Below are 26,950 nucleotides of genomic sequence, written 5' to 3' on the forward strand. Positions count from 1 at the left end.
TTGATGCAGCTCTCCATGCTACTTTATCCTGTGCAAGCTTCTTCATCTCCCAGTACTTATTGCAACCTACATCCTTCTGAATCTGCTTAGTATATTCATCTCTTGGTCTCCCTCTACGATTTTTACCCTCCACGCTGCCCTCCAATGCTAAATTTGTGATCCCTTGATGCCTCAGAACATGTCCTACCAACCGGTCCCTTCTTCTTGCTAAGTTGTGCCACAAACTCCTCTTCTCCCCAATTCTATTCAATACCTCCTCATTAGTTATGTGATCTACCAATCTAATCTTCAGCATTCTTCTGTAGCACCACATTTCAAAAGCTTCTATTCTCTTCTTGTCCAAACTATTTATCATGCACATTTCACTTCCATACATGGCTACACTCCATACAAATACTTTCAGAAACGACTTCCTGACACTTAAATCTATACTCGATGTTAACAAATTTCTCTTCTTCAGAAACGCTTTCCTTGCCGTTGCCAGTCTACATTTTATATCCTCTCTACTTTGACCATCATCAGTTATTTTGCTCCCCAAATAGCAAAACTCCTTTACTACTTTAAGTGTCTCATTTCCTAATCTAATTCCCTCTGCATCACCTGACTTAATTCGACTACGTTCCATTATCCTCGTTTTGCTTTTGTTGATGTTCATCTTATATCCTCCTTTCAAGACACTGTCCATTCCGTCAACTGCTCTTCCAAGTCCTTTGCTGTCTCTGACAGAATTACAATGTCATCGGCGAACCTCAAAGTTTTTATTTCTTCTCCATGGATTTTAATACCTACTCCGAATTTTTCATTTGTTTTCTTTACTGCTTGCTCAATATACAGATTGAATAACATCGGGGAGAGGCTACAACCCTGTCTCACTCCCTTCCCAACCGCTACTTCCCTTTCGTGCCCCTCGACTCTTATAACTGCCATCTGGTTTCTGTACAAATTGTAAATAGCCTTTTGCTCCCTATATTTTACCCCTGCCACATTTAGAATTTGAAAGAGAGTATTCCAGTCAACATTGTCAAATCTTTCTTTAAGTCTACAAATTCTAGAAACGTAGGTTTGCCTTTCCTTAATCTTTCTTTTAAGATAAGTTGTAAGGTCAATATTGCCTCACATGTTCCAACATTTCTACGGAATCCAAACTGATCTCCCCCGAGGTTGGCTTCTACCAGTTTTTCCATTCGTCTGTAAAGAATTTGTGTTAGTATTTTGCAGCCATGGCTTATTAAACTGATAGTTCGATAATTTTCACATCTGTCAACACCTGCTTTCTTTGGGATTGGAATTATTACACTCCTGGAAATTGAAATAAGAACACCGTGAATTCATTGTCCCAGGAAGGGGAAACTTTATTGACACAGTCCTGGGGTCAGATACATCACATGATCACACTGACAGAACCACAGGCACATAGACACAGGCAACAGAGCATGCACAATGTCGGCACTAGTACAGTGTATATCCACCTTTCGCAGCAATGCAGGCTGCTATTCTCCCATGGAGACGATCGTAGAGATGCTGGATGTAGTCCTGTGGAACGGCTTGCCATGCCATTTCCACCTGGCGCCTCAGTTGGACCAGCGTTCGTGCTGGACGTGCAGACCGCGTGAGACGACGCTTCATCCAGTCCCAAACATGCTCAATGGGGGACAGATCCGGAGATCTTGCTGGCCAGGGTAGTTGACTTACACCTTCTAGAGCACGTTGGGTGGCACGGGATACATGCGGACGTGCATTGTCCTGTTGGAATAGCAAGTTCCCTTGCCGGTCTATGAGTGGTAGAACGATGGGTTCGATGACGGTTTGGATGTACCGTGCACTATTCAGTGTCCCCTCGACGATCACCAGTGGTGCACGGCCAGTGTAGGAGATCGCTCCCCACACCATGATGCCGGGTGTTGGCCCTGTGTGCCTCGGTCGTATGCAGTCCTGATTGTGGCGCTCACCTGCACGGCGCCAAACACGCATACGACCATCATTGGCACCAAGGCAGAAGCGACTCTCATCGCTGAAGACGACACGTCTCCATTCGTCCCTCCATTCACGCCTGTCGCGACACCACTGGAGGCGGGCTGCACGATGTTGGGGCGTGAGCGGAAGACGGCCTAACGGTGTGCGGGACCGTAGCCCAGCTTCATGGAGACGGTTGCGAATGGTCCTCGCCGACACCCCAGGAGCAACAGTATCCGTAATTTGCTGGAAAGTGGCGGTGCGGTCCCCTACGGCACTGCGTAGGATCCTACGGTCTTGGCGTGCATCCGTGCGTCGCTGCGGTCCGGTCCCAGGTCGACGGGCACGTGCACCTTCCGCCGACCACTGGCGACAACATCGATGTACTGTGGAGACCTCACGCCCCACGTGTTGAGCAATTCGGCGGTACGTCCACCCGGCCTCCCGCATGCCCACTATACGCCCTCGCTCAAAGTCCGTCAACTGCACATATGGTTCACGTCCAAGCTGTCGCGGCATGCTACCAGTGTTAAAGACTGCGATGGAGCTCCGTATGCCACGGCAAACTGGCTGACACTGACGGCGGCGGTGCACAAATGCTGCGCAGCTAGCGCCATTCGACGGCCAACACCGTGGTTCCTGGTGTGTCCGCTGTGCCGTGCGTGTGATCATTGCTTGTACAGCCCTCTCGCAGTGTCCGGAGCAAGTATGGTGGGTCTGACACACCGGTGTCAATGTGTTCTTTTTTCCATTTCCAGGAGTGTATATTCTCCTTGAAGTCTGATGGTATTTCGCCTGTCTCATACATCTTGCTCACCAGATGGTAGAGTTTTGTCAGGACTGGCTCTGCTAAGGCTGTCAGTAGTTCTAATGGAATGTTGTCTACTCCTGGGGCTTTGTTTCGATTTAGGTCTTTCAGTGTTCTGTCAAACTCTTCACGCAGTATCTTATCTCCCATTTGATCTTCATCTACATCCTCTTCCATTTCTATAATATTGTCCTCAAGTACATTGCCCTTGTATAGGCCCTCTATATACTCCTTCCACCTTTCTGTTTTCCCTTCTTTTCTTAGAAGTGGGTTTCCATCTCAGCTCTTGATATTCATACAAGTGGCTCTCTTTCCTCCAAAGGTCTCTTTAATTTTCCTGTAGGCAGTATCTATCTTACCCCTAGTGAGATATGCCTCTACATCCTTACATCTGTCCTCCAGCCATCCCTGCTTAGCCATTTTGCACTTCCTGTCAATTTCATCTTTGAGACGTTTGTATTCCTTTTTGCCTGCTTCATTTACTGCATTTTTATATTTTCTCCTTTCGTAAATTAAATTCAATATTTCTTCTGTTCCCCCAGGACTTCTACTAGCCCTCGTCTTTTTACCTACTTGATCCTCTGCTGCCTTCACTACTTCATCCCTCAGAGCTACCCATTCTTCTTCTACTGTATTTCTTTCCCCCAGTCCTGTCAATTGTTCCCTTATGCTCTCCCTGAAACTCTGTACAACCTCTGGTTTAGTCAGTTTATCCAGGTCCCATCTCCTTAAATCCCACCTTTTTGCAGTTTCTTCAGTTTTAATCTACAGTTCATAACCAATAGATTGTGGTCAGAGTCCACATCTGCCCCTGGAAATGTCTTACAATTTAAAATATGGTTCCTAAATCTCTGTCTTACCATTATATAATGTATCTGATACCTTCTAGTATCTCCAAGATTCTTCCATGTATACAACCTTCTTTTATGATTCTTGAACCAGGTGTTAGCTATGATTAAGTTATGCTCTGTGCAAAATTCTGCCAGAAATGGGCAGAAACAGTCAAAACTATGGACTTTACCCACTCGAGCAGGAAAGCATGGAGTCTTCTGAGAAAACTGGGAGGAAGTGCACCAGCATGCAGAAAAAATTCTGAAGTAACACCAGACCAAATTGCTTCCCACATCATTACCACCTCAAGAGTACCTCCTGACAAGAAACATACAAGACATATCAGACGATAGCTTCATGTCCTTAAAAAGAAGGCATCTCCCTCATCTGAGTATACCCATCCCTTCACAGTTTCAGACATTGACTCTGGACTGAAGGACCTCAGACCTCTTAAGGCACCTGGATTCGATGGTATCCACCCAGAATTCCTGATCCATATGGGAGGAAAAGCTAAGAAATGGCTGGCAGAATTCTTCACTGACATCCTGCTGACTAGTCAACTTCCATCTGAGTTTAAAAAGGTGAAGATAATGTCTGTTCTGAAACCTGGCAAACCCAGCAACAGGATAGAAAACTATCGCCCCATTTCCCTACTCAGCTGCTGCTACAAGCTTTTTGAAAGGCTAATATATAACAGAATAAGTAGCGCTATCTTAGAGAACGTTCCAGTTGATCAGGCAGGCTTCAGACCAGGGCGTAGCTGCTGCGACCAAGTATTGTCTCTCACATCCTTCATAGAGTCAGGATACCAAATGAAGCAAAAAACATCTGTGGCATTTGTTGATCTAACTGCCGCCTTCAACACTGTGTGGAGGGAAGGCCTTATCTACAAATTTCTCCGCATCATACCCTGCAGAACAATGGCTCGACTGATTAACAGCATGCTAAGTGATCGGAAGTTCCAGGTAATCACTGGAAGCAACATAAGTAAGGAGAGGAAGCTGAACAACGGATTGCCTCAAGGATCAGTTCTCTCGCCCTTACTGTTCAACCTATATCTATCTGATCTACCTGACACTTCGTCCAGAAAATACTGCTATGCCGATGACCTGGCTCTAGCCGTCAAACACCAGGAAATGAAGACAACAGAAGAGATTTTAGCCAATGACCTGTCTGTATTAGACAATTACTTCAAAATCTGGAGACTCCAACCCAATGTGAGTAAAACGGAAGTGTGTTGCTTCCATCTAAATAACCAGTTGGCGAATGTAAAACTGGAGGTAAGTTTCAGAGACAGAATTCTTCGTCACAACTGGAACCCAAAATATCTTGGTGTCATCCTGGATCGTACACTATCCTTCAAACAACACCTTCTTAACTTAGCTCAAAAGCTGAGGACTCGAAACAACATCCTCCATAAGCTATGCGGAACTACCTGGGGATCTTCAGCAACCACCCTGCGAACTTCAGCTCTGGGCTTGGTATACTCAAGTGCTGAGTATTGTGCACCTGTTTGGATGAATAGTCATCATACAAGGCTTGTTGATACCCAGCTGAATACGACAATGCGCATAATATCTGGCACAATCAGATCTACTCCAGTTTATTGGCTTCCACTGTTAACCGGTATAATGCCTCCTGATCTACGCAGATGTACTGCCCTTATGAGAGAATTCCACAAGATCTCCAGGAATTCTAACCTACCCGTGCATAGCGACCTGCCACTTTTAAATCGCAAGAGACTGAAATCACGTCATCCAACTCTGTGCGATGCTGCTGACATGGTTGCTAAGAATTTCAAACCTCTTGAAGAATGGAAAGGTCGGTGGGAAGCAGTGACAGATGTGCACCTGCATAACATCTTCTCAGGTGCTAAACTTCCAAGTGGACTCGACTTACCACGCAAGACGTGGTCTACTCTCAACAGAATCCACACCAGCCATGGGCGATGCAGGGATGCTCTCTTTAAGTGGAAGAAGCTGCCTGATCCAGCCTGTGACTGCGGGGCTCCATACCAGACTGTTCACCACATTGTCAGCGAATGCAGGATTCGAGCCTATCACGGCACCAAAGAGGACTTCCTGCTAGCAACTCCAGATGCAGTGCGCTGGATTGAAGGACTGGATATTCAGTTGTAAAGACAAACTTAAGTTTCTTGTGTATCAATATGTACATATGTATATGTAATTTCATGATATGTCTGTATTAGCCATACGCTAAATAAATCTACCAGACGGCTTCCTCTTTCATTTCTTACCCCCAATCCTTATTCACCTACTATGTTTACCTCTCTCCCTTTTCCTACTCTCAAATAGAGATTAACTTATCTACATGTTTTTCATCATTTTATTTCACACGAAAACAATATAAACACATTACTTTTTTTGTGTTACCAAATTACATTGTGGCAGAACTGGTAGAAATGCCTACCTTCAACAACACTTGTTCCAAGGTGAAAAGAGAGATAGACAGCCATAAGAGAATGTTTAAAAACAAAATATTGAACATAATGTATGTAACATATGAAAATTTAAAAAAAGAACTCACGTGTCATAAAATTTTCAAACCTTCGACATTTTTGGTGCCCTGGACATTACCCTGCACAGAACAAAAAGAACTATAACTAGCCAAGCTAATCCCAGATGTATGGTAACCACACTTTTATGCAACGTGTTCCCGGTTCTGTTACCAACATACTGAAAAATATGTGCAAATTAAGAATGAAAACAGGGAACTTTTTTTTTTTAGTAAGATAGTTGAAAACAACAGATGGAAAGAGTAAAACTGCCTGAAGCACTTTTGGGAAATTGAAAAGTTTTCAAAAGTAATCTGCCTGAAACGGGAAGTTTAAGTTAGTGTGAATTATAAGTTTTGACATGTGGTGAGTAATTGAGAGAGGCATGTTGAGAATTTACTTATTACAAAGACAGGAAACCAAATAAATGAATCAGACAACAGACTAGAGTGAAGATGTAATTATGAGTCCTATGAAAACTAAAATGGAGAAGCACAATTCCTTATATTAATTTGATTAAGAACAGTTGTTGGGATTGCTCATGGGTCATAATGCTGGCTGAAAATGAGAAAAAGTGATTTGTGATATTTACTGTACAATAATGGGAGATGAAAACTTCATAAAAGAAAACATCAGATTCAGTCACTTCTGAAGATCATATTAAGTAGATAAAGGGAAGAAGAAGTATGTTAAAGCAGCATGGTGGGGAGTTATTTTTTTTACATCAAGATCAATAACAATAAATGGATACATTATGAGATAATGTCATTCTGCCTGCTACAGAGATCTGCTTGTGCAGAAAACCTCATTCCCCAGTATAAGGCTCTCGACAAGCTGCTGTCATCTGTCTGATAACACCACCTTCATGTATGCACATCTGCCCCTACTTGGACACTGGCTTTTGCCACTTGTCAGCAGTCACCGAAAGCAAACAAGACATCTGGCACTTGTCTTAATGGAATGTTGTGGGTTTTACCTAACATAATTCAGAGAGAACCCAATAACTATGTATTTATTCGACTCTTTAAAATATTTCTCACTTAATTACAGACTTCTGCTACACGAGTGCAGAGGAATTATTATCCAATACATTTTAGGTTATCATTTTGCGTTTCTTTTTTGTATAACAGACGACATCATACCTGCTTCACAAGACCAATATTTATATTATGTTTAAAGTGCTGGAATACAAATTGTATAACAGTTCTTTCTCCTATTTAGAGTTCTCTGCTTCATGTCCTTCTTGGAGAATTGCCACTTAGTGGAGGCACTGTGGCAGTTGGTGGAGATGTATCTTATGCATCGCAAGATCCGTGGCTCTTTGTAGGCACAGTGAGACAGAATATACTCTTTGGACAAGAATATGAGCCTAAAAAGTACCGGGAAGTTGTTCGAGCATGTGCACTTACAAGAGACTTTGAGCTGTTTCCACAAGGAGACAAAACAATTGTTGGAGAACGTGGTGTGTCACTAAGTGGAGGACAAAGAGCACGCATCAACCTGGCGAGGTTAGTTTGCAACTGTGGCTTATGTTTCATATAAACAAGTCTTTCTGATATTTTTAAAACATGACTTTTGTTATTAATGTTTATTTATAATCTATGTACCTTTGATGCAAGTGATGAAATTAATACAGATTGCCAGTTCTAATGTTGAATCTGAAAGTTGCAACAGCTACAGTAATGAACACAGTAGTCTCTGTGACCATTCAGGAACTACTGATGCTAGTAGTTACAATTTTGGGTTCCAGAATAGGTACTAGCTAAAGTCGTACCAAAAATATAAATATAAAGTGGTATAAGCGGCAGTAAATAATGAGTATTGAGTTCTGAGAGTCATGATGTAGGGAAGCAGCCTACTCACGCCGTAGTAAATTCACAGCAGTCTTTCCATTGTGTGCCAGCCACTCCGCGGTAACTAGCTCTGACGTCATAAAGGTTGCGCAATACTTTAAAAATCAAATAAATAACCTAAAATGTTTCTAGCATGTCAGGAGTAATACTAAATTAACATGTGTTGAATGTCAGTTCAATAACTTTTACCATTTTCGAAATTTGGACGTTTTTCTGTAAAAATCATTGGCGCAACAGAAAAGAGCTAGAGATTTAAAAATTTATATTTAGATTCCTTTTTCATAAATATTTAATAGAAACAGTCTTCTGGATCTCACAAATTAAGATTTTAGTTGAAATTCATGATTTTCTGGTTTTTGTCTTAAAAAGTTAAGGAAGCCAGATAGATTAAGTAGGCTAATAAATAAGGCTAGGATGTTTATATTTAAGTAGAATGGAGATCCGCTATATCCATAGATATGTGATAAGTTTCAACAGAACAACTATAAAACTATAGCGATAGCGTATCTCCAAAGGGCAAGTTCAGAGCTCGTCTACTGCATACAGTGTAATTAAATTTGCCATCAGCAAAGGAAGCAATGATTTATTCAATAACTTAATGTGGTGCATTACTAGTCCAGCGGCTAGTCGAGAGAGCCGATTTGATCAGGTGTTCCCTTAGCTGTCCACACCGCAGCTTTATATATAAGAACGCGGTGCGAGGAAGCAAGGCCCCAGTTCTCTCCAGACGCTGAATAGCACGCCATCTGTGTCGGGAGTCGCGTCGCGTCGGTATCATTGCTATAAACAGCCTCGGATGCCGTATTAAGTTACTCGAGATATGCGTAACCATGAAATCATTTTCGAGTGAAGTGTTAATTCTGGGATGACTTTAATTATCTAGCTTCAGTTTGCGTATGTCGTATTTTCACGTGCCGCCGCAGGACAAACATTCTACCATTATTTAGCGTGGCGTTTGATGAGCATTATCATCAAATTATGGCGAGAATTCATTTAAACATTTAATTTGGACAGTTATAGTTGCATCAGCGCATTAGACTCTGAACTGCTCTGTTAGTCAGGTTGTGTGGATTCTTTTTTTTCGTCTGTGACTTTCAGAATACAGACAACGTTTTTTTTTTTTCATGTTTGTTTTTGATTATGAATCCCAGACAATCTCCTAATTCCTCAGAGCTATAAGCTGTAGCTATAAGTGTATTTCTCAGATGAAGTGGGAACTAGGAATTCTAATTACAGGCTTCACATTTTGCTAATCACTTTCTGGTTGCCAATATTGTAGTTAGAGAGCCAGTGTTGAGAACGGCAGAAGACAGCATAAATAATAGGAACTGGTTTTGCATTCAGGAACATTTATATAAACAATTAATTTCACCAGCCGCCCCACATATGGTGCATCGGCCGTGAAGTGTTTCAACATTCAAACATTTATACAACAGTAAATTTTGTAACTGCCGCCCCACAATAAGTTACATTTCCAAGAGCAAGAAATGTGTAGAAAGTAGGTAAGGCGTAGATCATGACATGTGGAAAATAAAGGAATATCATTCTTTGTTAAGTACACTACAATGTAATACTTCTTCCTCCCAAGCCACCAGAAAATACTGTGACAACCTCAACGTTCCTCAAAAAAATGCTCATATTACATTATAATTCATGTAATAAGAATCTATGCTAAATGAAGTGTTATACATTAGAAAACCTATTTTAAAGGTATCTCATTCATGATGCTTGAGAGTGACAGATAAGGGAACACAATTCACGTTAAAATTAATGTGCATTCTTGAATGGAAATACCTGCTTTTAGCTACCACGGAAATAATCCCAGTATGTCTCTTTAAGCATGGAATAACAGTAAGGAAAGGATAGATTGTTACTGACCACATAGACGAGGCACTGAGTTGCAGACAGGCGCAATGAAAAAGACTGCTGAAATATTAAAGTTTTTGAATAAGTCCTTCTACTGTAGTAGGAAACACACACACACATTCACACAAGCACAAATCTCACACACGTGAGCACAGTCTCAGGGCACTGGTGCTTAGAAGAAAATTCCAAATAGAATCTTACAAGACCTCCATCAGGCCCTAGTGCTGTGTTCCAATTTTAGGAACTTCATCTGTTTCGCAACATCACTTACTCTTAATACATACATCCCTCATCTTTTCAGTGGTGTGGTAATCAAACTGAGGCAGTATTCCTTGATGTTCCTTTTGAAATAACATTGGAATATGAAGATCAGCATCTCTTCTTGTTGTTTGATACCCTCATTTTCAGTTCCTGTGTCATCTTTGGGCAGGTAGACATTTACACAGATGCCACTGACAGCATTTACACGAGACCAACATTTCCTTGAGTTTTATGAAACATCTTTGGATAAAATTCTGTTATGGTAGTTATTGAAGTCTTCATGCATTATACACGCAAAATGAGTTTAGTTGTTTCCATCTATTATATGCCTAAGTTTAGTTTTACAATAATTATACAGTACTCTATGTTTCTTTAGAAGTTTCTTTACAAAGACTGGAGAGCCCTTCCCACCATGAACAGTTGTACTAGGTACATAAACCCTCCAGTATTTGGTCAACTATACTTCTAAACCTCAGCAACATTTCCTCTACATGCTTCTACCCAGGCTTAAATGTTTCAAGCTACTCCTTGAGATATGACCTGAACCAAATGGAAGAACACTGGGATGAGTTAGAGCCATGACTTCACTCCATACCCCAGTGTCTAACATCACTACCTTCTCTGGTTTTGGCTCTTGAGGAAGAATAGGCTGCCATTTGTCCACAGGTATTCAGACATCTCATTGTAAGCATCCCCAGCACTGTTGAAGTTACCATAAAGATGAAGGGTGGACACCCTCCATGTTAATGTCCACTAATAGGTGTCCAAATTCTTTTGGTCAGATAGTATGTATTAGAGCTTATTTTTGAGCAATTTTTTCAGTATGTGATTCCCTTGTCACTTATCAGTCTATCACACTGCCTAACAATTTGTGGCTATGTATTAACTTCAGAAATGAGTCATCTATCCTAAGATTAATTTCTTCAGCTGGAGCTGTTTTATTAGTACTGATTCATCTTACTGCCGTTTGCAAACAGGTTATTCCAGCTGAACTTCTTATCTGGTTTTCCTGCATTCTGTGTAATTAATGTTTTCTCCTAGTTCTTCCAGTGTTCTGCAATTTGCTATAATCAGTGCAATGTAAATACCTTAGCTCATCTTATTTCCTAAGTTCTTGAGCACTTTGGAATTATATGGAAAACTTTAAGACCTCTTTCGAGAATCAGTAATGAGTAGAGAACATCGATTTCACATTTTTTTGTGGACTTCCTTGCACTGCCATGCCAGTAGATATAGAGGTTTCTCCTACAGTTAATGCTCTTCTGTGAGTTTGTGTGTCAGTGACTGATGGTTTCTGTTTCTCCTGTGCAGCTGTGTTTCTCATAACTAGAACCATGGAAAATTTTTCCGTGTACTCCTTGATTATTTCAGTTTCCTCCTCAAGGGTTCTGCTTTCCTTTGCCAGATGAAATCCAGAGTTTTTTTGGTATTTTTGTGTACCTTTTTTATTTGATTGTAGTTCCAATTTGTTTATCATTTTCCTTTAGATTTGACAATATTGAGGTTTATGAAGTTGCACCAAGTTGCTGTAATCCTTTCTTGATGAATGCTCATGTAGCCAATATTTTAGATCGCTCCATTGAACCCCATGTTTCCATCAAATCAATTTTCCTGACATTCGGACATCTCACAGAACAATCAAGAAAAGAATTAATGGACTTAGTCTAGTCACAACAAGTCTTTTCCATGTTCCTTAGATATTGGAGCAACCCTTTTATTTTGTATATGTTTCTTAGAAAAAGATAAAGTCATTAATATATGGAACCTCCAGTACAATATATTTTTCTACATGTTTGTTTTGTGTTTCAGGGCCGTGTACCGTAAAGCTGATATTTACCTCTTGGATGACCCTTTATCAGCTGTTGATACACATGTTGGAAAGCAACTTTTTGAGGAGTGCATAAGTTCATATTTGTGTACAAAGACAAGAGTTTTAGTTACTCATCAGTTGCAGTACTTGAAGGAAGCTGACATCATTGTTATTCTGAATAATGTAAGATTGTTTCTGCTGATTAACATACCATCAGTTTAAGACCTTAAGTTGCCCTCATCAGCAGGTAAACTAGTAATGTGTGTACATAATCCTCTGTAATTAGTAGATGAGTCATGCCACGTTTTCTGAAAGGCTGAGCCATTCAGTAGTAACAATAGGACAGTGACATCTAGTTACATACCCAGCTCCCTCCTGGCTGTGTTGTCATATTTTTTTGAGAATATAGAACACAACAGAATATTGAACTGCCTTTCTGACATTAACCTTTTAAAGACATCTCAGATTTACTTTCATAAGAGCTCGCCTACAGAGAAAGCAATATATGATGTCAAAAGCTTAGTTCTGGTAGAACTAAACAAGAAAAAAAAATGCTATGGGCATTTTCTATAGTCCTGTCTAGGACTGATTTTGTGGATTTTATAATTTTAGTAGGGAAATTAATTGGTATTGTCTTAAGGGATTTTTGTTGTATGCATGGAACCATATCTAAAAGAAAAAAAACGTCAGTGGTGAAACATTAGATGTGATGTTCCTCAAAGTTTGGAGCTTGGTCTTTTCCTCTTCTTGACTTACATAAACAATTTGTCTGGTTCATTGGAGGAGTTTTCAAAAAATGTGATGTCCGATGATTAGAGTTGTATAATGAAAAATTGCCCAGAAACATCCTTGCCACCCACGGAGAATAATGGGACAGGTCAAAATGAACTCACATTGGGTACGGCTCTGTTTGTGAAGTTCTTGTTTCCAGATGCACAATAAAATGAGGTAGCAACAGCAAATGGATAAGTTAATGAGTTTCAAGTTGCCGCCTCTCGTACATCGCCTGTCATTCGTCAACATCTTTGCCTCTGTACTTCCGCCTCGACTGACATCTCTGCCCAAACTCTTTGCATTTACGTATGTGTGCCTGTGTCTGTATATGTGCGGATGGATATGTGTGTGTATGTGTGTGAGTGTATACCTGACCTTTTTTCCCCCTAACGTAAGTCTTTCCACTCCCGGGATTGGAATGACTCCTTACCCTCTCCCTTAAAACCCACACCCTTTCGTCTTTCCCTCTCCTTCCCTCTTTCCTGATGAAGCAACCTTGGGTTGCGAAAGCTTGAAATTTGTGTGTGTGTTTGTGTGTTTTTTATTGTGTCTATCTACCAGCACTTTCTCGTTTGGTAAGTTACAGCATCTTTTTTTATATGTATACAATTACATAATAAATATAATAGAATATAAAAAACAATTTTAGAAGATACAGTATTATATACGAATGCAAATATTACAAGATACAATATTAATGTACAAATGCAATACTCTCCAGGGCAAAATTGAAGCTCAAGGAACATTCAGTGAACTGGTGAACAATAAAACTGCATTTTCTGACATGCTGGCAAGCAACCAAGAAGACGTTGATACTAAAAAACAAGTCTCCAGAGATAAAAATATGAAACCACAAATTTCAGTGGTATCTGTAGATGTAAGTACAGTACATGTTCCTTACTGAACTAATCAAACATGCTCTTGTCTTTTAAATTTTTGAAAGAAAAAAAGTTGTTGAAATATTATAGTGGAAGTCATATTTCTGATAGGGTACAAAAAGTGACTGACTACTAAGGACTGGGAGTAGAAGCTTTAATTGTATCATTGTGAGGGTTAAGGGAAACAAGCAGGGTAGCATCAAACTTCCAGTCCAGATGTTCTTTAATGCAGTTATTATTGCACATAAGCTGATCATATTGATGGATTCCTTTATGGAAAACAAATATACATAGACTGTTCACCAAATAGCATTACAGATGGCATCGTAAGCCAATGTCTACAATGGTTGAGATTAGACTTGGATGGGTAATGAGTCATGCAAAGACAGACTGACTGCTAATTGAAAATATTGACAGCCGGCCGAAGTGACCGTGCGGTTCTAGGCGCTGCAGTCTGGAACCGCGAGACTGCTACGGTCGCAGGTTCGAATCCTGCCTTGGGCATGGATGTGTGTGATGTCCTTAGATTAGTTAGGTTTAACTAGTTCTACGTTCTAGGGGACTAATGACCTCAGAAGTTAGAGTCCCATAGTGCTCAGAGCCATTTGAACCATTTTTTTTTTTTTTTTTGAAAATATTGACAGGAAATATGAGGACTTCATTTTCATGTGATCAGCATGTGAACTGGTTGTGTTGATCCCATTGTTTTAGATTCAGAGGCACTCGGGCCTGGGGTAAGACTGCTCTGAGTATAGCTTTCTGAATTGGCTCTGTTGACATCCCTTGCCAAATTCTTCTGCTGATGTTGACAGACTATTCTGTCATGGATAGGGTTGTAGGAGGTCCTACTGTCAATGTGATTTGTTACTGTGTACTAGGTGAAAGAACATTGAGAGCAATGGTCTGATAGAGCTCAAACAGGTGTTTTATGCTATGGGGTGCACACAGCTACTTATATGCACTCGTATGTTCCTAAATAAAGTTTAGTTGAATGGCCAGTAGTGTGGAATTTACACATCCAACTTCTTTTTCACATTTTAATTATGGACAAAATATTGCACATCTTAAGTTCACAAGTTAGGTAAATGGAGTTGGAAAAGTAGTTAAATAAGCTAAAATGGGATAAAGTAAGATTATAAAAAGTGCAACAGTAACAGACCCGTCACAAATTAAATCAGGACATGGTTTCGTTACAGTAGATAGAGAAATAATTCAGACACAGACATAAAAAAAATTAAGTACAGACATTGAAGAAATCTCAGACAATAAAGCAAGACGTATTTTAATAATAATAATAATAATAATAATAATTTAAAAATAATGTATCTCTTGTTGTAGATCATGTGGTCCAGTTGGGCACAAATGCGAATAATAATAAAATATTTTCCATTGTAATAATTCAAGCTTATACACCGAAAAGTTCACATTCTGATAAAGAAGGAGAAGACCGATATAGAGAATCATACAATTAATAAATGTAAGCAAATCATGCTACAAAATGACAACAGTATGGTGAAGTTAGACAATAATTAAATAATATAAATGTGACATAAAGTTATGAGGAGGCTGGTGACCATTATTATAATAATCAGTAATCATTCAGACTGAATGGGTGACAAAGGAAAAAGTCAGACATCAGGCAAGGAATGACTTTATTGCTCATTGATGCATTTCAGAATTTATCCATCAAGTATCTACAAAAAAATCAGATACATAAAATTTTAGAAAACACATTGATGGAAAGCTATGGACTGCACTTGATTGAAATCACGTAGCACAAACTGCACTACCCATACCCAAGCGTGATTGCTGTTGATATGGCATTTTAAGTTGTCTGGGAAATGAAATTTGCAATCTACAGAGACAGTTCTTCAGAGTGTGGACCAAGAAGACATTTTGCCTCCATGTGGCATTACAAAATGTTTAGTGCCACTATGGCACATCAGCTGATGTACATTTATTATACTATGAGTCTGATGGCTGTGAACCAACCTATTGTAACTGATGTAAGAGAAATATTTTCTTTATACTATTGGAAATGACAAAATTGTAGTGATTAAAGCTTACACAAAATATTTGTTTAAATTCAGGGATACATGGCACCATACACTGTAGAAAGCTACAATCACAACTGTGTGATATGACAAGAGACATAAATTCAAAAAATAAAATAGCAAAGCAAACATATGCCTGTAAGTTAAATATAGGCAGTAAAAATAGTGATTATTTCAAATAGAAGAAGCCTTTTCTGCTGCTGAGCACAGCCTGTTTACTTAGAACACACAGGAAATACTTTAGCACAAACTAAAGTCAGTCATGGGAGATAATATGTCATGACCATATAAAACCAAGAAATATTACTTGGTGTCATGCACCATCAAACATTAAAATTTTAGTGACTTGTGAGGCCTGACAATAGTTATAAACTCAAAGTATAAAGTCTGTAGTGTAATTGTACATTTGAAAACATAAAATATGAAACACATTTGGTAGAAATTGGGGAGGGGGGCATAGGAGATGCACTGTGTAAAAATTAAGCAGAAACAGAAGATTGCAACCAGCAGCACATGATGGGAGGAGCAATCTGGATGGTGGTGTAAGGAGGAGGGTTGAGTGGAAGGGGTCTCAGATAACAGAGTAGGGGTGGGGACAGTAAAGTGCTGCTTGTAGATGTGTACAGGGATGAGGTGGAGAGAGGGTAGAGCAGCTAAGTGCAGTTGGGAGATTAGATGGAGGGTGGGGGGGGGGGGGGGCAGCTGATAACAGGAGGGAAGTAAAAAGACTGTGGGTTCATTGGTGGAATAGAGGGCTGTGCAGTGCTGGGTTGGGAACAGGGAAGGGGGTAGGTGGGTGTAGGACAATGACTAATGAAGGTTGATGCAAGGAAGATATATTGCGGGGAGAATTCCCATCTGCACAGTTCAGAAAAGCTGGTCTTGGTGTTACCATACCCCATGCCCTTCCCTGCTATCCCTCACCGGCCCTGTCCCAGCCTCCTCCTTACCCACACTACCCAGAGTGCTTCTCCCATCATGCGTTGCTGTTCACAATATGGCCTTGGAAGCCAGAGACTGTGAGTGTGTTTGTGTGACGCATTTTCAAGAGTGCATGAGTTTATGTTGTCTAATTCAGATGAAGGCTTTTCTGGCCTAAATCTTACATGTTTGACCTCTTTTTGTTGTGCCTATCTGCAATTCAACATCTCTGCTATATGGTGAGTAGTAATCTATCCTTTTCATAATATTTTCACTATTTGTTTAAAGAAAATATGTTTTTCTGTCAATTCAAATAAGTTTGTTCACAGCCATCAGACACATGGTATAATAAATGTACATCAGTCGATACACCTTGGTGTACTGTACATTTTGTAGTGCCACCTGGTGGCAAAAATGTCTTCTTGCACTTTGCAGAACTTTGTCTGCCATCTGCAAGTGTTCATCTCCCTTACAACTTGAAACACCATATCTTTTTTAGATTAGATTAGATTTACTTTCATTCCAATTGATCCGTAGTGAGGAGGTCCTCCAGGATGTGGAACATGTCAGAAAAACAACAATACATGACAAATATTTAAACTAAAACAAATAAGCTAATGTACCATTCCACAGGTCCCAAGTGGAATGATCGTCATTTTTTAATGAACACTAAGAGTCATTTTACAAATACTATTGCACTGAATTTAAAATAAAAAAGTTTTTTATTTATTTATAAGGTAAGAAACATGTAATACAACTACTGTAATACTTATTTACAATGAACACATTACTGCACTGAAATGGTGCAGAAGTTAGATTATACTGACACAAACACACACACACACACACACATACACACACATTTTCAGTGAACACATTACTGCACTGAAATTGTGCAGAAGATATGTTGTACTTATATACAAATCAGTTGGTTTTCCTCAGAAATTCATCAATGGAGTAGAAGGAGTTGGCCACCAATAAATCCTTTAGGCTTCTCTTAAACTGAATTTCATTGGTTGTTAAGCTTTTTATGGCTGCTGGCAAGTTATTGAAAATGTGTGTTCCTGAATAATGCACACCTTTTTGTACAAGACTAAGTGACTTTAAATCCTTGTGAAGATTATTCTTATTTCTAGTATTGATTCCATGAATTGAGCTATTGGTTTGAAAAAGTGATATATTTTTAATGACAAATTTCATTAAGGAATAAATATATTGGGAAGCTGTCGTTAGTATCCCTAGTTCCCTAAACAGGCTTCTGCAGGATGTTCTTGAGTTCACACCACATATAATTCTTACTGCACGTTTTTGTGCCCGGAAAACTTTAGCTTGGCTTGATGAATTACCCCAGAAAATAATCCCATATGACATTATGGAATGAAAGTAAGCATAGTATGCCAGCTTTTTCATTTTTATATCCCCTATGTCTGACAAAATTCGCATTGCGAACAGAGATTTGTTAAGACGCTTCAGTAGTTCTGTGGTGTGCTCCTCCCAGTTGAATTTATTATCAAGCTGTAATCCCAAGAATTTAACACCGTCCACTTCTTCTATCTTCTTGTCATCATATGTTAGACATATACTCTTGGGACACCCCTTACAAGTTCTGAACTGCATGTAGTGTGTTTTTTCAAAGTTTAGTGACAAAGAATTGGCTAGGAACCAGTGATTAATGTCTACAAATATTTTATTGGCTGATCTTTCTAAGACTACACTTGATTTGCTATTTATTGCAATGTTTGTATCATCAGCAAACAAAACAAACTTGGCATCTGGTAATGTTACTGATGAAAGGTCATTGATATACACAAGAAAAAGTAAGGGCCCCAAAATGGAACCTTGTGGGACCCCACATGTAATTAGTTCCCAGTTGGATGATGCCTGATAGCTTGATACATGTCTCTTTCCTAATAACACCCTTTGTTTCCTGCCAGAGATATAAGATTTGAACCATTTTGCAGCATTTCCTGTTACACTATAATATTCTAGTTTACTTAAAAGGATATTGTGATTTACACAGTCAAATGCCTTTGACAGATCACAAAATATACCAGTTGCCTGCAATTTTTTGTCTAATGAATTAAGTACATTTTCACTGTAAGTGTAGATAGCCTTCTCAATATCAGAACCTTTTAGAAATCCAAACTGTGACTTTGACAGTATGTTATTTGAGATAAGATGGTTATAAAGACGACTGTACATTACTTTTTCGAAAATTTTTGAGAATGCTGGCAACAGTGAAATTGGACGGAAATTTGATGCTATTTCTTTATCTCCCTTCTTAAACAGTGGCTTAACTTCAGCATATTTCAGCCATTCAGGAAATATTACACTGATAAACGACTGGTTACACAGATAGCTTAATATGTTACTTAGCTCAGAATCACATTCTTTAATTAACTTTGTTGATATTTCATCATACCCACTAGATGTTTTTGATTTTGAAGATTTTATGATGGACATTATTTCTGTTGGGGTAGTGAGGGTCAAATTCATATTATGGAAGTTACTTGAAATGTCTGGTCTAAGGTAATCCATAGCAGCATCTACCGAACCTGACAACCCCATCTTTTCAGTAACAGTTATAAAATGTTTGTTAAAAAGTTCTGCAACACTATACACATCTGTCACCAATGCATCATTTACTCTTAATGCTATTTGTTCCTCTTCATGTCTGGTTCTACCGGTCTCCTCCTTCACTATATCCCATATTGTCTTTATTTTGTTATCTGATATGACTATCTTTTCCTTGTAATATATTTGCTTTGACATCCGTATTACAGTCTTTAATATTTTGCAGTATTTCTTATAATGTGCTATAGCATCATCATTGGAAATGTTTCGGATTGACAGATACAGTTTTCTTTTTGTTTTACAAGATACCCCTATTCCTCGAGTAATCCATGGCTTCTTTGTAGACTTTGCTCTAACCTTGGTAAGTTTTGGGGGAAAGCAGTGTTCAAATAAGGTAAGCACTTTATTAGCAAAAATGTTATATTTTTCATTCATGCCATGAGCACTGTAAACATCAGTCCAGTGAATGTCTCTGAGGAGTGTCCTAAAATAATCAATTTTTGGCTTACTGATTACCCTCTTGAGCTCAGATTTAACAGATTTTATATCTTGTTCAGTATTAACATTTAACAGAAGGAACTGCATGTCATGGTCTGAGAGGCCATTGACTATTGGTTTTGTAATATAATTTTGTTCATTTGACTTTTCTATAAAGATATTATCAATGGCTGTTTGTGAGCAAGTGGTTATCCTAGTGGGGAACTTTACTGTGGGAATTAAGTTGAATGATAGTGTTACTAACTCAAATAGGTTCTTATTGGGAGAGTCTTTAAGGAAATCTACATTGAAATCACCAGCGACCACTATTTCTTTGTTTTTGGTTGTTAAATGGGCCAGTACAGCTTCAAGGTGGTTTACAAACAGATTAAAGTTACCTGCAGGTGCTCGATATACACTTAATATTATGAAAGATTTTTTGTGAAATTCTAATTCTGTTGCACATGCTTCCATATGCTGTTCTAGGCAAAATTTATGAATGTCTATGTTCTTAAATTTATGACAGTTCCTGATGAATGTGGCAACTCCTCCTTTCTCCATTTCTGATCTACAATAGTGAGATGCTAACCTAAACCCTGTAACACTTAAAAGTTCTATACATGCAGCAATTGCCCCTGGGTGGATGTAGTACACTTTGTGCCAAATGTTTTCAGTCAAGTGGAGTTCTATAGCTGTCCATTACTGTGTTTATAAATTTTTTTGTATTATTTGATTTTTTGTAGATATCTGATGGTGTACATATTCTAAAATGCATCATGTGAGTAATAAAGTCGTTCGTTGCCTGATGCCTGACTTTTGTCTTTTTGATCCAGTCAGCCTGAATGCAGAACTACTGATTATTAAAATAATTAAATACTTATCCTTCAGTGGAAAATTTTAGGTATAATACTAGAAATAACTATAGAATTTGCCTAACTGTAATGTTTTTCTTGAATATATTATTTTGAGAGAAAATGTGTATAACAAGATTTGAAGCAACCAAGTTGCATTAAAACTCAAACAATAAGTAAATTATTGGAATTTTAAATCTCTTAATCTATAGGTAGGTTACAGATCTTGAAAAGATAAATGGATAGACTGAAGGTAGATACACTATGTGAACAAAAGTATGCGGACTCCCCCAAAAACATACGTTTTTCTTATTAGGTGCATTGTGCTGCCAGCTACTGCCAGGTACTCCATATCAGCGACCTCAGTAGTCATTAGACATCGTGAGAGAGCAGAATTGGGCACTCTGCAGAACTCAGTGGACTTATAACGTGCTCAGGTGATTGGGTGACATTTGTGTCATACATCTGTAGGCGAGATTTCCACACTCCTAAACATCCCTAGGCCCACTGTTTCTGATGTGATAGTGAAGTCGAAACGTGGAGGGACACGTACAGCACAAAAGCGTACAGGCCGACCTCATCTGTTGACTAACAGAACCGCAGACAGTTGAAGAGGGTCATAATGTGTAATAAGGAGACATCTATCCAGACCATCTTATAGGAATTCCAAACTGCATCAGGATCCACTGCAAGTACTATGACAGTTAGGCGGGAGGTGAGAAAACTTGGATTTCATGGTCAAGCGGCTGCTCATAAGCCACACATCACGCCGGTAAATGTCAAACAATGCCTTGCTTGGTGTAAGGAGTGTAAACATTGGATGATTGACAGTGGAAAAACATTATGTGGAGCAGTTAATCACGGTAACAATGTGGTGATCCATTGGCAAGGTGTGGGTATGGCAAAAGCCTGGTGAACGTCATCTGCCAGTGTGTGTAGGGCCAACAGTAAAATACGGAGGTGGTGTTATGGGGTGGTCGTGTTTTTCATGGAGGGGGCCTGCACCCCTTGTTGTTTTGCGTGGCTCTATCATAGCACGGGCCTATATTGAGGTTTTAAGCACCTTCTTGCTTCCCACTGTTGAAGAGCAAATCGGGGATGGTGATTGCATCTTTCAACACGATCGAATGCCTGTTCATGAAGCACGGCCTGTGGTGGAGTGGTTACACGACAATAACATCACTGTAATGGACTGGCCTGCACAGAGTCCTCACCTGAATCCTGTAGAACACTTTTGGGATGTATTGGAACGCCTACTTCATGCCAGGCCTCACCGACCGACATCAATACCTCTCCTTATTGCAGCACTCTGTGAAGAAATGGGCTGTCATTCCCCAAGAAACGTTCCAGCACTGGATTGAACATATGCCTGTGAGAATGGAAGCTGTCGTCAAGGCTAAGAGTGAGCCAACACCATATTGAATTCCAGCATTACTCATGGAGGGCACCAAAGAACTTGTAAGTTATTTTCAGCCAGGTGTCCAGATACTTTTGACCATATAGTGTATATTGGAAATTAGTGATGGGCGGACAGAAGATCGTTTCTGTTTAGGTTAATACAGGGTTATCGGTACAAAAACAAATCGAGTTAATGTTGGAGTGGATGTAATAATGAACAAGAAAATGGAAGTGATGGTAAACTAGTGTAACCTGCATGGTGAATAAATTATCAAGCCATGACCCACCACAGTAGTATGAGTGTGCACACTATCAGGCCAAAAGTATCCAGACAACCCTATGTAGTGCAGAATTGACCACAGGTTGTCAAGAGAGATGAACCCACAAGTATGAAAGCAGCTGGGGAGTACTATGTTGTCAGTAGAGAAGCAGTAACAGGAGAATTTCAGAGTGGGCCAGCCAGGAGAGCTCGGCAACTTCGAATGTCACCCGAGTAACAAACGCATCGGGGAAATTTCAACACTCGTAAAGCTGACCAAGTGGACAGCTGATGATGAGACTGTGAAGTAGAAATGCAGAGGAACAACTACCAAGACCAGGCAGACCTCATATACTGATGGACAGCGACTATCGAGGCTAACTGACACAGTAACTTTACTCTTGGAATGTTGCATGCAGACTGTCTAACATAGTATTTTTTCGTTGACAGTTGTGTTTCACAGTTTTGATAAATTGTAGAAATGACATTGTGTAACACCAGAAGCTGCTATTTACTTTATTCCTTATGTGTGTCTGAAATCACTCAAATGCCATTGTCAAGCAACCATCGTACACAGGTCCTGGATACAGGAAAATTTCAGGTGAAAAGGATGTTTGAAAACTGTAGTAAAAATACAAGCAAAAATATTTACAGATTTTTGTTGACATATATAAAATGCATTGTAACTGTTTCAATAAATATTACGGTCGACAAACGTGTAGAGAAATATGTACTCAATACAAAGAATGTTGTAATACTGACAAAGCAATCCATTGACATTTGCTACACGCATTTGAGATATGAAAAGCATATAGTAAATAAAATTGAAAATTATTTTATGTAAAGCAGACAAAGGCAGATATTTGGATGTCATGGAAGAGCTAGAATTTCTTTTACATTGTGCTGAAGAACCAAACTCCATTGTGAATGAAAAGCATGAACCAAAACACAAAAATATATTGAAAAATTTTGTGATATCTTGTTACAAAGTTAATACTAGTCATGTGAGCTAATTGACTGATATTAGGACTGTGACATGTAATTAGTTAGTTTGTTACACGTTCCATAGATCATTTGAACATTGGTTCTTTTATAAAAATGATGCGGCTCAAGTCAGTTTACAAGATATGTATACATGATTAGTGTTAACATTAATGAACACATTATTTTTAGTCCTACTCTCGTAACTACAGCTGAGAACAACTTTCGTTTTTTTGTATTTTGGCTGCATTTTCCAATCATGCTTTTCACTTCCTTGTTTTCATGAAGTGCACAATGGACTTTGATAGAAACCACTTGCACAATACAGATTAAATTAAACAGCAGTTTATGGTGCTACATAAAGCCATTTTCACAACAAAAATAGTGTCTGTACACAGTGAAAGTGTATCCAAGACTGACTGAATACAACTCAGTGACTGTGACACTGGGACTGACTGCAACTTCATCCACAGCACATATTTCAAGGTGCACATAAGACTGTTTTTACAAATTGATAAAGTATGGAGTTATTACATTTTCAGTAGTAACTTAAAAGACAGGAATATTAGTCAATACATATACAAGTTTAAATTAGACAGTTATTCCATTTTGTTTAACAATAAGTTGGATATTCTTCATATTGCGTAAAAAATAGATTCTATTGTATGTAATGAAATTTCGAGTGTGCTTGTTCATCCATCGGATGTAGAAAAGCGTGCCAAAAATTTTCTGGAAACTCATGTTTTCTAAATGAATTATTTTATTAACTAATGTTATGTTCCATTAAAATTATGTATTTCTCGGAACAGAAAAATTGTTGCTACAGTACTTTGACACTGGATTTTCAGAAAGGATTATATTGTAAGATTTGAACATTCCAGAAACCAGCAATGTTTACTAAAGATAACATTTTAGTTACTTAGTTTTTAGAAAAGCTAAGATGTTCTTTACAATGAAGAAGCTGAGATTTCTCAACAAGGGCTTGTTCAATCCCTGCCATTCAGAACTGCTTTTATACTGGATTGCAAAGGTGGGCCAACAAGCTATAAGTATATGACCATAACGTTTGGGCTCATCTGTGTATGCCTGAGAGCTTTCTAATAAAACATGGTCCTTTCTTTTAGCAATATTAGGAAAAGGAGATTTACTACTCACCATATAGCGCAGAGATGCTGAGTCACAGGTAGGCACAACAAAAAGACTGTCACAAAATAAGCTTTTGGCCAACAAGGCCATTGTCAAAAATAGACAAAACACACACACACACACAGATACACACACACACACACACACACACACACACACACACACACACACACATGACCACAGTCTCAGGCAACTGGTTTATTTTTGACAAAGCCCTTGTTGGCCGAAAGCTTATTTTGTGACAGTCTTTTTGTTGTGCCTATCTGTGACTCAGCATCTCTGCTGTATGGTAAGTAGCAACTATCCTTTTCATAATATTGTTACTTTCCATCCCAGATTTTCCATTGTGTGATTGGTCCTTTCTTTTATTTATTTATTTGCAACATATGTTCAATCATTTTTCTGTTTAGCAAAAGTGAGAAAAAGCAGATTACAGAGCACCTGACGGCTCAACACAAAAGTTTTGTCTCAAGTACAGATAGTGTTGAGGATCAGTGGACAAAGTTCAAAACCATCGTGCAATATGCGTTAGATGAGTATGTGCCAAGCAAGATCGTAAGAGATGGAAAAGAGCCACCGTGGTACAACAACCGAGTTAGAAAACTGCTGCAGAAGCAAAGGGAACTTCACAGCAAATATAAACATAGCCAAAGCCTTGCAGACAAAAATTACGCGAAGCGAAATGTAGTGTGAGGAGGGCTATGCGAGAGGTGTTCAATGGATTCGAAAGTAAAGTTCTATGTACTGACTTGGCAGAAAATCCTAAGAAATTTTAGTCTTATGTCAAAACAGTAGGTGGACCAAAACAAAATGTCCAGACACTCTGTGACCAAAATGGTACTGAAACAAAGGATGACAGACTAAAGGCCGAAATACTAAATGTCTTTTTCCAAAGCTGTTTCACAGAGGAAGACTGCATTGTAGTCCCTTCTCTAGATTGTTGTACAGATGACAAAATGGTAGATATCGAAATAGACGACAGAGGGATAGAGAAACAATTAAAATCGCTCAAAAGAGGAAAGGCCGCTGGACCTGATGGGATACCAGTTCAATTTTACACAGATTACGCGAAGGAACTTGCCCCCGTTCTTGCAGCGGTGTACCGTAGGTCTCTAGAAGAGCGTAGCGTTCCAAAGGATTGCAAAAGGGCACAGGTCATCCCCATTTTCAAGAAGGGACGTCGAACAGATGTGCAGTACTATAGACCTATATCTCTAACGTCGATCAGTTGTAGAATTTCTGAACACGTATTATGTTCGAGTATAATGACTTTTCTGGAGACTAGAACTCTACTCTGTAGGAATCAGCACGGGTTTCGAAAAAGACGGTCGTGTGAAACCCAGCTCGCTTTATTCGTCCACGAGACTCAAAGGGCCATAGACACGGGTTCCCAGGTAGATGTCGTGTTTCTTGACTTCCGCAAGGCGTTCGATACAGATCCCCACAGTCGTTTAATGAACAAAGTAAGAGCATATGGACTATCAGACCAATTGTGTGATTGGATTGAAGAGTTCCTAGATAACAGAACGCAGCATGTACAGAACGCAGCATGTCATTCTCAATGGAGAGAAGTCTTCCGAAGTAAGAGTGATTTCAGGTGTGCCGCAGGGGAGTGTCATAGGACTGTTGCTATTCACAGTATACATAAATGACCTTGTGGGTGACATCGGAAGTTCACTGAGGCTTTTTGCAGGTGATGCTGTGGTGTATCGAGAGGTTGTAACAATGGAAGATTGTACTGAAATGCAGGAGGATCTGCAGCGAATTGACAAATGGTGCAGGGAATGGCAATTGAATCTCAATGTAGACAAGTGTAATGTGCTGCGAATACATAGAAAGATAGATCCCTTATCATTTAGCTACAAAATAGCAGGTCAGCAACTGGAAGCAGTTAATTCCATAAATTATCTGGGAGTACGCATTAGGAGTGATTTAAAATGGAATGATCATATAAAGTTGATCGTCGGTAAAGCAGATGCCAGACTGAGATTCATTGGAAGAATCCTAAGGAAATGCAATCCGAAAACAAAGGAAGTAGGTTGCAGTACGCTTGTTCGCCCACTGCTTGAATACTGCTCAGCAGTGTGGGATTTGTACCAGATAGGGTTGATAGAAGAGATAGAGAAGATCGAACGGAGAGCAGCGCGCTTTGTTACAGGATCATTTAGTAATCGCGAAAGCATTACGGAGATGATAGATAAACTCCAGTGGAAGACTCTGCAGGAGAGATGCTCAGTAGCTCAGTACGGGCTTTTGTTGAAGTTTCGAGAACATACCTTCACCGAAGAGTCAAGCAGTATATTGCTCCCTCCTACGTATATCTCGCAAAGAGACCATGCGGATAAAATCAGAGAGATTAGAGCCCACACAGAAGCATACCAACAATCCTTCTTTCCACGAACAATACGAGACTGGAATAGAAGGGAGAACCGATAGAGGTACTCAAGGTACCCTCCGCCACACACCGTCAGGTGGCTTGTGGAGTATGGATGTAGATGTAGATGTAGAATCATCCACATAAACTTGATGGTTCTTCTCAAAACAGTCCCGACATTTCTGCCGGTCTGCAGAGACATGCTGGAGACCATGTATTGAAATATCCTTCAGAATTCCCTCTGCAACTTTCACTGCTGCTTCTGATGATGGAAAATGCCTCCCATGGAGGTTTTTCTTCAGATTAGAGAATAGAAGAAAGTCACACAGGGCTAAATGCAGAGTATAGAGAGTGTGAGGGATGCAC

At 39.4% G+C, this 26,950-nt stretch overlaps 1 protein-coding gene across 1 annotated transcript in view; it reads left to right on the forward strand.

Annotated features, from left to right (window-relative positions):
• Positions 1 to 26,950, forward strand: part of LOC124595545 (ATP-binding cassette sub-family C member 4-like) — a 291,780-nt gene that overhangs the window by 170,631 nt on the left and 94,199 nt on the right. The window contains exons 10-12 of the mRNA XM_047134323.1: positions 7,329 to 7,615; positions 11,897 to 12,080; positions 13,393 to 13,548. Coding sequence (XP_046990279.1) covers positions 7,329 to 7,615; positions 11,897 to 12,080; positions 13,393 to 13,548 — 627 coding nt within the window. The remainder of the gene's footprint in view (positions 1 to 7,328; positions 7,616 to 11,896; positions 12,081 to 13,392; positions 13,549 to 26,950) is intronic.

This window comes from Schistocerca americana, chromosome 2 (genome assembly GCF_021461395.2).
Source record: "Schistocerca americana isolate TAMUIC-IGC-003095 chromosome 2, iqSchAmer2.1, whole genome shotgun sequence".
Classification (NCBI taxonomy): Eukaryota; Metazoa; Arthropoda; class Insecta; order Orthoptera; family Acrididae; genus Schistocerca; species Schistocerca americana.